Source organism: Xyrauchen texanus, chromosome 22, assembly GCF_025860055.1.
Source record: "Xyrauchen texanus isolate HMW12.3.18 chromosome 22, RBS_HiC_50CHRs, whole genome shotgun sequence".
Taxonomy (NCBI): Eukaryota; Metazoa; Chordata; class Actinopteri; order Cypriniformes; family Catostomidae; genus Xyrauchen; species Xyrauchen texanus.
The window spans coordinates 12,982,215-12,995,997 of record NC_068297.1 but is presented as its reverse complement, the minus strand read 5'-3'; the positions used below and the strand labels follow the sequence as shown (position 1 = coordinate 12,995,997).

General features: G+C 35.6%; 1 protein-coding gene across 1 annotated transcript in view; it reads left to right on the top strand.

Annotated features, from left to right (window-relative positions):
- LOC127662465 (V-type proton ATPase subunit B, brain isoform-like) overlaps positions 1–13,783 on the top strand; it is a 41,502-nt gene that overhangs the window by 23,205 nt on the left and 4,514 nt on the right. The window contains exons 7-13 of the mRNA XM_052153641.1: positions 2,593–2,694; positions 3,593–3,690; positions 6,873–6,996; positions 9,890–10,040; positions 11,101–11,183; positions 11,385–11,489; positions 11,590–11,719. Coding sequence (XP_052009601.1) covers positions 2,593–2,694; positions 3,593–3,690; positions 6,873–6,996; positions 9,890–10,040; positions 11,101–11,183; positions 11,385–11,489; positions 11,590–11,719 — 793 coding nt within the window. The remainder of the gene's footprint in view (positions 1–2,592; positions 2,695–3,592; positions 3,691–6,872; positions 6,997–9,889; positions 10,041–11,100; positions 11,184–11,384; positions 11,490–11,589; positions 11,720–13,783) is intronic.

Here is a 13,783-nt window from a genome sequence, read left to right as displayed (position 1 = left end):
TTACTGTCACTATGACTACAGCTGTAAGTATACGGTTGTGACTTTGGCTGTTCATTCATACAGACAGCATTTGAACTGCAACTGTAAGCTGCTGTATGAACGAGACATTTCAAGACTCACACCTGTAAGTAATGCAGTTGTCAATCCCAAACACTGACTGTGTGAACGTAGCCTTTGTGTGTGTATGTTTTCTTTTGAGTTATATTTTATGATGCTTTCTTCACAACTATTTTACGGGTTGCTTTCAAAGGGCATATGAGTGTTTATATCAACGTTTTTTTTTATATATATATATATATATATATATATATATATATATATATATATATATATATATATATATATATATATATATATATATATAAAATTATACCTAGTAGATATCAAAAACAATATTTCCCTTTTCAATTAATTTTCTTCTTTAGCGTGACATTTCTTAGTGACTGTTGTGTCCTGACAGTTATTGAACAGATGAAACACAAATGAATGAGAATGACACTACTATGTAGGTCAATTGTATAAAACATATAAAATGTTTTAGTTAAATGACAAGTTTATTTTAGCAATATTTTATCTTTGTCATATGTGCTACAGAGCCCAAACCATTACTAGATTTGCCACTTTTTTCATTGCATAATTTGTTATTGCTAAATTACCTAAGGCCTTCTGGATATTTTATTAACATAACCCAATAAATGAATTCCCAGACTCCCCCAAAAGATCATTCATACTGGTGTAGTCCATAAGATGTCTCTTTATTATAATTATTTCTGTTTTGGCTATAACTATGGACAAAGATACAGAAACAATGTGAAAAACAGTTCTGAGGTTTTATATTTGCAGTGGCACTTGGTAATCACTCAGCTTGGTGATTAAATTAATCAGGCAATAGTCAATTGGACTATTATTAGCTTGTGTGAATGGTAGCACTGACTAGTTCACCAAGGGTGAGATTTTAACACTTGAGAGATCTGCCCTCTCCAAATTATCAACCAGCAAGTTCCCATTAACACCCTTAGACACACACACACGCACACACAAACAAACAATAATAATAAAACCTACACCACTCGGTATCCAGGTCTAAAGGAATGCATGCAAGATGAGTGTAGAAGTAAGAATATTCTTTCCAGGCACTGAGATGAACAGTTAATGAGTCATATTAAATTCAGAAAAAGTGTGTTGTTTTTAGTATATAGGCTGCGATGAGAATAAAGCTCTAGTGATTGTTATGTTATGAAAATATATGATCAAAAGACAAGGTTGAATGGTGTGATCCAACAACTGAAGTGTAAAGTGGGTTTCAGTGTCTCTCTAATGAAGGTGCTGCGCTCTTGCCGTTTGAGTGATATAAAAAGTTTCTCGTTTCATTAAACAGGAGTTGTAGGGTCACAGCCGGCTTTATCCCCTCAGAGAAACAGGTGTTCAGGGTCAGAGTTCAGGCAGGGGTCAGGCCGGATTAGACGTCGAGCGCCATTACATTAAGTGATAAGCGTGAAATTCCTCATGCTTGTAGTCTTAATCTCTCTGTTGCAAACACACACACAATGTATTATATAAACGGGCTTCTCACAAAAAAAAGTGTTCATTTTAATCAAACAGTTTGTTATATTCAGAATGCTTGATGCATCTAACAGAATCTAACACACATTCTTTGTGTAGGAATGTAAATGTGATTTAATCTTTAGGATCAACATTTTCTGAAATATTTGTATATCTGCAATAATGGCAAAAAATAGATTATTCTAGCGCTATCACACAAAAGTGAATGTTTATCCTTTACATATAGGAGTCAACAACTTTTTAATGGCATGTACTTATTAAAATGCTGTTCCCCACCCCTGGAGTTCGCTAATCCCAGGACATGCTGAGTGACTCCAGCCAGGTCTCCTAAGTAACCAAATTGGCCTATTTGCTAGGAAGGGTAGTCACATGGGGTAACCTCCTTGTGGTTGCTATAATGTGGTTAGTTCTCGGTGAGGCGCGTGGTGAGTTGAGCGTGGATGGCGTGAAGCCTCCACACGTTGCAACGCGCTCAAACCACGTGATAAGATGCGCGGGTTGATGGTCTCAGATGTGGAGATATTGAGATGGAACATAGGGATATTAGACAAAGTTGAAAATGTGCTTCCCGGGCTGAGAAAAATCCAGGAAGTTAGTAATGGAATGGTAATTACTGTAAATCTTTGGTCATTGATAAATCATAGTTATGCTCAAGTTATGCTCATTTCCAAACTATTACCTCGACTAGAAATGTCTCTTTATGAGTGCAATCACCATAAAACTATTTAAAAAATAAAAATCATTATCCAGTTATCTAAAAAAAAGAAAATGCAAAAGTAATGGAAATTCTTTGGTCAAAAATGGAAACCTTGAAACTAATAGTGCTTTAAGATTTTTTTTCAATTGATTTGAAATTGCATTGCATTTGAAAGTACGTAGATGGTGTTTCAGTTTTTATTTTATTGAAATGTTAACTTATTTTGACTTTTTAAAGACTTTTTTTATACTTTAAAAGTATAACTACTTTATTCCTTTCCAAAAGTTACATCTCTAACTTTTTTTGTTGACTTTTTTTTTTTCAACTGGAAGATTGCTGCTCAGATCTGTCGTCAGGCTGGTTTGGTGCAGAAATCAAAAGATGTTATGGACTACAGTGCAGAAAACTTTGCCATTGTCTTTGCTGCTATGGGGGTGAGTGGTTGCCTTTTTCATTTTTTTCTGTTTTTGTTTTTGTACCATTCTATGTATCCAAGTAGGGCCTATGTGTTTTAGTTTCCCCATAACAGTGGTAAAGTGTTAAGTTTTGGTTCCTCTTGTAACCGGCTTCTCTTTTTGATTCTAATATTAAAACTTTTTATACACAAAGGTCTGTATACATGCAGACCATTGCCTCCACAAGGGTTTGTATGTTAGCCTACTACTTGCATGAATTTCAGGATGCTTGCTTGTGTAAAATGATCCTCTAAGTGGATAGAATGTGAAATTGTTTACATTTTGAGTGATCAAGTGAATGTTGGTCCTCATAGGTGGCTTAATCCTGCTCTTCAACACCACCTCAACCTTCTGCCCTCACCTGTCTGCTTCCTCCCCAAACCTTTGTTATTGTCACCTGAGTGGCTGCAGTCTGTCCTCTCAGACAGGTATTACCTGTGTCAGGTGTCAGGTTCACCTGTGTATTCAAGTGTAGAGGGCTTCCATTAACATGTGCTTGAAATACCTCTGACCCAGCCTTTTGTCCTCTGGCTGTTGGGACCTGGTCCGGACTCATGGCTAATGCATTCGCTGTTGACTTTGTGTAACACTATATCTTGATTTCATAAACGGGGTAGTCAAAATGTTAAATCCGTTATAAAGAGAAGAGGATGTTCCTCTTGTAGGAAGTGTGCTTCAAGAGGTAATTTTGAACTGAATAAGAGAGAAATCTGTTCAATGAACAGACAGTACCTTACATAATTTACATTTTTGGTCATTGTGCTACACGGACATTAGAATCTGCTGAAACTAGAAGTCTTAATCTTTAATTTAGACTTTTGAAGTCTTAATCTTGGTTAGTTCACTGTTTAACTTTATCTGTTTGTTTAAATCCCAGGTCAACATGGAGACTGCCCGTTTCTTTAAGTCGGACTTTGAGGAAAATGGATCTATGGACAATGTGTGCTTATTCTTGAACCTGGCCAACGATCCTACGTGAGAACTCATTTTAAATTATCTTAATTATCTTCTTGGCAATATAGCACCTGATTGGTTGTTAAAGTGTCATGAAACCCCCCCTAATTCAGTACCAGTCATTCACACCTCAGACTTCTGCAACAGTTCATTTTTAATTGAATTTAATTTTCATAACTCATTTCCACAACTCACCCCTGACAGAGATGCTTGAACATCAAAATGTGTGGAGACAAAAGCAAAAGAGTTTTGAGGCACTTCTGTATATTAATCATGGGACAAAAGTATGAACTTGTGAAAACAATTAACAAGAACAGTTTGCAATTAAAATATTTGGATATTATATTTAAATTAAGAATTGAGTTAATACATGATTTATGATCTCATGATTTACTCATCCTCCTGTGTATGACTTTCTTTCTTCTGCAGAACATAAATTAAACAATTTTAAGAATATCTCAGCTCTGTAGGTCCTCGCAATGCAAGTGAATGGGTGCCAAAGATTTTAAGCTTAAAAATCCACATAAAGGTAATCCATACTACTCCAGTGGTTAAATCCATGTGTTCAGACACGATATGATGGGTGTGGGTGAGAAACAGATCAATATTTAATAGGGCTGTCAATCGATTCAAATTTTTAATCTAATTAATTACCTGGTGTCCCGATTAATTTATCGCATATACAAATATTTGCTGAGAAAGCCCCTCATATAACAATAATTCAATATATAATGATGAATTAATTATACATAGTTATCTTTAAATATTTAACAATACAAAAAGTGGTTTTATAATACAATGTATTGTTTACTACCATATTATTGATAATAAGTCAATCGTTGGCATACAGTTCACAGCAATCCATTACACAAGTGAATTTGTCAATCAAGAGATTCATTATGAGGACTTGTTTAAGAACCCTTCGATGTTCACCTGCGTCAGACATGCTTGTGTAGCATCTCGGGTGCGTTGCGTCATAAACATAACATTTTTAGGTCACTGTGTCAAGTTAAATATAGTTTAATACTTAGAACACATCTTGAGATCCCTTAGTTCAGATTTGCACTACAAGTGTTTTGAATGCAAGAACGTAACGCATATTTGTGTTATTCCTGCTGAAGGTTGTTTTCTTCACTGTTTAAACTATGCATTGCCACACTGCTGAAGTTTCACTTACTGACCTCTGGAGTAAACCGGTGGTACTACAAGCATTTTTATTTCATAATACATGAGCATTTCTCAGGAATCTTCCTTATACGGGGGCATTGCGATTAGTCGCATTCATTTTTTTAACTCGTTATTTAAAAATAAATGAATCGCACTGAATTAACGCGTTAAATAGACAGCTCTAATATTGAAGTAATTTTTTTTTTATCATAAATTCTCCTCCCTGCTCAGTAGGGGGCAATATTCACAAAGGATGTGAATCACCAAAAACAGAAGTATGTAAGAGTGAAAATTAATTGGAGGTTGACTTACCAGGGAGGAGAATTTATTCTAAAAAGGAATAAAATATTGTTTTGTTTCTCACCCTTACCTATCATATTACTTCAGAAGATATGGATTTAACCACCAGAGTTGTCTAGAGTTCCTTTATTTTGCCCTTAAGTGGATTTTGGAGTTTGAGAATTTTGCACCCATTTACTTGCATTGTGAGCTTAGACATTCTTAAAAAAAAATCTTCGTTTGTGTTCTGCAGAGGAAAGATAGTCATAGACCTCTGAGATGACATAAGAGTGAGTAAATGATAAGAGAATTTTCATTTTTGGGTGAACTAATTGTACAAGTTAAACTTTATTGACATAATTTGATGACAAATTATGTTGATTGCCACAGAAATTAATTTGGACTCTCTGCCCTTTTTCTAATGAAAAAAGTTGCATTTAATAAGTGCATATAATCTAATCTAACCTCGTCTATGTTAAATGTCCTAATATTCCGACTTCATGGTCATGATTACGTAATGCCAGTAAACCCTGTAGACCTAAATCCTGGTAACTTCTGTGTGATGTAAAGGATACCAAAAAAAAAGTTGACATGTCTGTGTTTTTTGATTTTCATAAATGTCTTCTGTTTTTCCAACAAGACATTGTGTTATCCTGTTCATGTACAGAGTAGACACAATGGAATATGTACATCTGAACAAATAGCTGCTTCATGTTTGGAGCGAGAGTAGCTGCCTCTACTGTAATGCGATTATTTATAAGGCATACCCCAGATTTTTTGACGTTTCTTCAAATTAACCACTTTCCCCTTATGAGTCCATCTTAATGAGTGCTATAATTTTTTTCAATGATGTGCAATGTGTACATAATTGTTAATGTCTCATAAAATGTGTTGTGGGGTTTCACGACCATTTAAGTGAGATGTTAATAGAGCTGATCAGTTTGTAGTCCTGAAACCTGATTATTAATTGCCATTTTGTGTAATTTCTAATTGATTTTAAGGAATAGGTTTTAATTTACTCATTCAACATTCCAAACCCATCAGACTTTATTTCTTACGTGAAACACAAAAGGAAGAAATGTATTGAACATTCATGTCTGTCTTTTCAATACAATGGCAGTTGATAGTGCCTCACATTAAAGCTTAAAATGACCCAAAATTATCATAAAAGTTGTCCATGCGAATTGTGCATCAAATACTATGTTTTCTGAAGACATATTTAAATTATGTTGATTTTCAGTGGAAATCATGATGTCTGTTGCATGTGCATGAGAGAAGCTCATTCCCACTAGCACACGTGTTCATGCAAGAACTTGCATTGTTTTAGTGCCAAACAACACTTTAGCAAGCATGATATTTTTGGCTTTTAGTTTTAAGATTTAAAGTGAGGCAAATTCATAGCCATTGTATTGAAAAGATGGATCACCATATTAAAGACTTCTTTTGTGTGGATTTTCAGACTGTTGTGTGCTAGCTCCTAACAAGTTGCTTACAACTACAACATTTGTCACATTCATTTAATATCATTCACCATTGTTGGGAAAGTCTCTTTCAAATAGTGTTAACCACAGATCTTATTTTATTTATTTTTAAACTCTTTTCTAAAAACCCATAAAAATTCCAGAGTTAACCAATCACGAATTATCCTTCTAGGTTGGCCTACAAAATGACATCATGACCGAACAGCTTTGTTTTTTTTATACAGTGTCATTTGTATTTTGTGCTGCCTATTATACCTTCTGAATTTCTTTACGTAGCATTGAACGCATCATCACCCCGCGTCTGGCATTGACCACGGCGGAGTATCTTGCCTATCAGTGTGAGAAACACGTGCTGGTCATCCTTACGGACATGAGCTCTTATGCTGAAGCTCTGAGAGAGGTGAGAAGGATATGATGTCAAATAATTATTTCCCATAACAAATAGTGTCCCAGTATACAAAAATTTCCTTTTTTTGAGGCCGCAAACAAATAAACTGATACAAATTGGTTTCGATTGCAATTACAGTGGGTTTTATTGGCAAACGGTCAAGCTATCAAGCCTCAGTTAATTTTACTTTCACAGTTTAACCAATATTTTCTTAACTATGAACACTTTTTAAAAAAATCTTGCAATTGGAGAATTCAGCCATTTCATCCAAATTGGTCGAAGGTCTCCTTTACAAAGACATGCACTTGCACCCTCATATAAACAATTCCTCTTGACAATGTATTGCTATGAAAAGCATTCAATAGATAAGTAGGTTCTTTTTCTATTAGATGCAAGGGCAAGCAAATCTGCAACACAATTTTCTGCTTTATAGGTAGTTTTTTATTTATTATTTTTTTTTCTGTGCCTGTTTCTTGTTGTATCAAGTTATTTGGTATTTGAATTTGTGGATGGCTGAAACATAATTGACCTTGTGATGTAAATAAGTCTCTTTCTATCTGATCCTTTATTATTTTATGATTTCCCAACAATTGTAACATGCACTTTTTCTGCTAGATGCACAAAAAGCACATTTATATAGAGTCATCATTGTGTATCCTACATAACCTTTTTTAGTATCTCTCAGCTCTGATTACCAATAGAGGTAGTTGTGTATGCACAGGGCCTCTTCCTCTGATATCATATTTCAATTGTATGGCAGTGATCAAATAAAAAACTGTGTGAACAGCCACGGAAGAGCACAGCCTCCCGTAACAAAAACACATTAACCTGCTCTTGACATTTGGAACATTGTTGAAGCAAAGGCCAGTTTCACGGTTAGTATTGTGTTTCCTATGTGGTTTATGTTGAAGAGCCACCGTGTCCAATCATAATGAATGGATTTCAGTACCATCTGCTAAAGTGTAAGAAGCATTTAAACTCTTTAAAAAGAACCCACATAGCCCACTCATCTTTGTGCATAAACCAAGACTATGGCTATATTTGAAATGGAATGCTAGCTTACCATGCCAAATGTACTGCATTTTTTTTATTGTTAATAAACCGTATGCAACACTAATAATTTCAGATTGTAGTATGCTACATTCATGTTGTAAAAAAATGTGAGCTGCATATTCAATTTAGAGTGGCATTTTTGTTTTTTTATAAAATTGTGTGAAATATTTTAACTTTTTGAAGTCTAATCAAATAATGAGTCTAGAAAGAGATGACCAAGTATATACCGCTTCCATATTAATTTCTCACACTGAAATTAGAAGGTCAAATGCATTGCATCTTGTGCGCACAGTATTTATGCAGTGTGCTTTGGTTGTATACTGCACGTTTTGGTAATATACCATTCTGAACGTACCCTAAGACACTATTTTAAACCAAACCAGTGGATAATGGGACAAGCACAAAATAGCATTTATGCAGCAATCATAACATCAGTTTTGAAAAAGAAAGCGTGGAAAAGCTACATTCTACTATGTTCCTCAGCCTCAGAGCCACAGAGATGCCTTAAGTTAATTATTCTCAGATGCTCAGTATGAGAGAGAAAGAAGTTTTTTTTTTTGTTTGGCTTCCTTTTTCTGGCGCCATCTCCTTTTTCCTCCCTCATACCATTGATTATCGTTTTTGTGCAACAGAATATGTTTTGAGGTCTAAATGTGTCAAACGCATAATACTCCGTCTAAATAGTTTGCGTGCATGTAAAAGGACCGTTCCCTCCTGCCTTTGTGAAGCTTTAACCTTGGAATACATTCAGTCAGAGCTGCCTGCTTTGGTTTCTTTGGTAGTCAGACACTTCTAAAGAGCACCAGGAGCATTAACATTTTACATCCTCTCCTATTCAGCCTGGTAAAGGTTAGCTAAGAACAGAAACTGTGGTTTAGGATTATTAGAAACTCTTTAACCTTGGGAAAAGATCTGGGTGTATTTTATACTCAACGTGATATATCAGTGGATATAGCATCAGTGGATATTGTAAGTAGAGGGCAGGTTTCCATTGATCATTTGGTATTGAGGGAAGACATATGTCACTCTCCTAAATAGTCCTTGTCATACACTATTGGTTGAGTAATTGCTACCATGCAATGCAAGTTGGGAAAATAAAATAAACAGAGGAATGTTGAGCCACAGTGTTGAGGCTTTTTGGGGGAACCAACCTTCCATTGGTTACCTATAGCTGTCTATGCACACAAAGTATTTTACAGTATTTACAAAATTACATAATTTACCTTTTAATTCTTTGAAGGTAACTGTCACCTTCAGGCTTGGCCATAGCTCATCTAATGGATTATGTTTTTATCTTCCTGTATGCATTATGCATCATGCATTATTCCATTCTTAATCCAGTGTTTTTAGAATTGGTTTAAGTGTTTGTTCAAGGGATAATCAAATGGGTTACTTTGACATAATCTGAAACCCATTTTGTGCATAAAGCATCAATCAACATTTAAGGAATGTATTTGAAGACAAAAACTTTAATGACGGACTCGTCTTCAGTCCGTTATTGAGGGATGATTCAAAAGTAATTTTTGTGGTAATCAACATTATACCACAAATGCTGTCGATTGAGCTTAACTTGTATTGAGTCCATGTGGAATTTATGCAAATGTCAGTGACACTTTATTTTAGTGTCCAGGTTACACAACTATTATTAATTACTACACTATTAACAATAACTATGTGAATATGCAGCTTTACAAAATAATTACACAGTAATAACATGTATTACACAGTAACATTAACACTGTCAATTAAAGTTTGATCCAAGCTTCTCCTGTTAATCTGTTTTGCACATACATCGCACAACTTTCCAAGTCATGATGTAAAACACCATTTTGTCCTGGTTTTTGTGTTGTAGGTGTCTGCTGCCCGTGAAGAGGTGCCGGGTCGTCGTGGTTTCCCAGGTTACATGTACACTGATCTTGCTACAATCTACGAGCGTGCTGGAAGAGTGGAGGGCAGAAATGGATCAATCACACAGATCCCCATCCTGACCATGCCTAATGATGGTGGGCACACACACAATCGCACTCATTCACACATAGGGTGATGCACACGAAACCTGTCAAGAAAATGCCCTGAACATATCTGTCCAAATCGATATGAAATAATATTTTTCATTAAGAAAATTAAGCCTACATTTTTTTCAGGACTCTTTAGCACATTTTACCACGCAGTTCTTATTACCGTAAAACATCCTTATGTTGTACTTTCCCATTGTTTTCTGTATTACAGTAAAAAAAAAAAAAATAGATGTTGATATACAATATTGTTTTATATTATAAAGTACCAGGGGGAGTACTACCATGATGCATAAATAGTTTGCAGCATTTTAAAAAAAATATTTAAATGGTAATGAGAATCTCATAATGACCATCTTTTTGCATTGCAATAATGATGGGGTAAAATGTGCCTGACAAGAAAGTGGTCACAATGTCAAAAAAATATGAATGGGCTTCAATATGCAAAATGTTATGTATCTTTTGATTATGGGATAAAATAGGACCAGGCATTTTAATGTCACAGGTTTTGTGAGAATCGCCCCATACTTGCATTCCATTACACTTGCTCACTCTTCTCACACACTGTATTCTCATGTAAAATTATACATATTGTAAGAATGAGCCAGAATCAAGCATATTGTGGACCGTAGAGATATAAAATATACACATCTTTTTTTGTGTTCTGGCCGGACACAGCAACTGCACCCAGTAACTAGCACTCTTGATGGCTTTGGTTACTATAGAAACATCCTTGTGAAGGACTTGTGTGTGTTTCTGAATGAGTATTCCCCATTATAGCAGCACCAGGAAACCTCCTTTTTTTTCTAACTGTCTTTTTGTCATTGTTGGCCCTTCTGTGACGAAAAAAACGGTATCTCTTCACTGTCCAACACACAAAATTGCTATACCGGTTATTGTCTTCAGAGTAACTCAAAGACAGCAACTGACATGTTTTTTGCAAAACCTTTTTTAAATATAACTTGACAAAAATTACCACTGGACTTTTGAGTTTTTCCCTCATAACAATGTGGTTTAAAAATGTATTTCTCTCTTTTTGTCAATACAGATATTACCCATCCAATCCCTGATTTGACTGGATATATCACAGAGGGACAGGTTTATGTAGACAGACAACTGCACAACAGACAGGTGAGAAGTTTATAGACTCATACTATTATGAATTTGTATGATAGCAAACTGGTGGGGGGAATTAAATACTCTGCAAAGGCATGCTGTGACCCATTTGCACCTAACATATGGATTAAGGAATTTAGTTTTTAATGTTATACAGTATTAAAGTTAAAATACAGTGCTTTGAGGTTTTTTTTTTATTCTAAACTATTTTTAAAGATCTATCCTCCTATCAACGTCCTGCCGTCTCTCTCTCGTTTGATGAAATCTGCTATTGGAGAGGGAATGACTCGCAAGGATCATGCTGATGTCTCAAACCAACTGGTAAACATGTTGTGCTATGCTTATGGTTTACTTTCAGATAAATTTGTTTGGTAATCATGATTTTGTTGACTGTTTGTCTCTTATGTATCTTCTCTCACAGTATGCATGTTATGCCATTGGCAAAGATGTTCAGGCCATGAAAGCTGTGGTTGGTGAGGAAGCTTTGACTCCTGATGATCTGTTGTACCTGGAGTTCCTGCAGAAATTTGAGAAGAACTTCATTGCTCAAGGTGCAAACCCCTGCTTGTTTATTTTTGTTTTTTCTTGTTTTTTTTGTTTTTTTTCTATTAATGATTCTTATGTGAAATATGGAATAAACTAAATACATACACACAGAATCAACTTAACTCCCATTACCCTCAACACCTCCCTGTCCCTCAAAAAATATCCCTATCAAAGCCTAAATTACACCATGCAGGCATGTAAGCAAACAAACAGAAGAAAATATTTGAGAAAATAAAAATATAACAATCAAAAAAAAAAGAGAAAATAATTCCACAAAGAATGGAATTTACAATTACCACCACAATTCTGTTTCTCTCCACATGTTCCTCACAGAGAGCCCTCCAGAAAGGCCAAATACCATCCCATTTCTTACATATGCATCTTTTTGCAAAGCTGTTTTTATGACATCTTTTCAAATGCTGCCACCCTGCCCAATTCGGTGAACCGTTCTTGAAATGAGGGGGTGACCAATTAACTTCCATCCTCTGAAAATTATCTGTCTGCCAATCATTGCACTTGTTTGGATCCAGCTTTTTGTATATTTGTCACCTACTTTAATGACCGCCCCATCACTCAATATACATAGTCTGGGGCTCAAAGGTAAAATTCTGGACTCTTACCTAGAATTCTTGAATCTTAGCGCAGAACCATAGAGCATGGACTATGTCTCCATCCTCCAACTGACATCGCCAGCAGGTAGGTGTGTCTTGAAAACCAAGCCTAAACAATCTAGAGAGAGTCCAGTAGAAACTATGCAAAATCTTAAACTGAATAAGGCATACTCTTGCATCCCTAGACGTAGTTAAAAAAAAAATATATATATATATATATATTCTTTCCCACTCCCCATCCTCCAATACCAAGTTCAAATCTCCTTCCCATAAACTCTTAAGAGCAGTAATGTTTCAAAGGGTGTCTGCAGCTTTAGGGGGGGCTACTTTAGGGGACTACTGGTACTGTACCACCACCGAAAAAAGTGCAAAATTGAGACCTAGAAATCCCAAATTGTTGTGCTATATTTTCAAATGATCTCAAAGCTCCATTTTCATAAAGGTCACCAAGTGTAGCAACTCACCTCTCAGTCCATTCTTTCCAGAAAAATAGGGACTTGTTAATATGTAATTTGGGGTTCAGCCATATGCTTCAGGAAACATTTAGGTAAGTATCAAAGTTGAACATACCGGAAATCTTTGTCCATACTGCATGCAAGTGTGAAATAATGGGATGCCTTTTTACTTATCTGGGCAATTTGAGGGTGGGTGGGGCTTTCTCAGTTGGAAGAGAACAATGGGCCAGGTGTCTGAGTTTAAAAGCATAGTAATAAAACAACATTTTGGGGAGGCCTAAATCTCCTTTGACAATTGGTCTATGTAGCTTACTGAAATGCAACCAAGGTTGTTTACCATTCCAAATAAAACACTTTGATATTCTATCAAATTGTTTAAAATAAAAAAGAGTAACTTCTAGAGGGAGAGATTGTAGTAGATAATTGGATTTGGGGATACAATTCATTTTTATAACATTGACCTTCCCAGCCATAGACAAATGTAGTGAAGCCCACCTATCAGCATCACACAAGTAATTTTTCATTAATGGTTCCAAATTAACTCTAACTGAATCACCCAAATTTGCTGAAAATAAAATGCTTAAACACATAATGCCTTGCTTGGTACCAGGTTGGAAAGCCATGGCAGGGCAATATGCTGTCAGAGCAAGAGCATCCGATTTAGACCAATTCACACTATATACTGAAAATTTGGAGAAAGAATAAATAATTCTAGTGAGGCTAGGCATAGACTAGAGACTAGGGTCAGAGACAAGTAAGAATATATCATCTGTGTAGAGTAGAAGTTTGTGCCCCACACCTCCTGCTACAATACCAGGAAAATGATCCTCTTATTGTGGCTGCTAATGGTTCCAGGGCAAGACAGAACAATAAAGGGGAGAGAGGACAGCCTTGCCAGTTTACCCTACCAAGAGAAAAAAAACTAATTAATCCTTTAGTTTGCACTGCCCCTACCGGTTGTTTATAAAGTTTTTTTTTTTTTATCACATTACACCCTATCAAA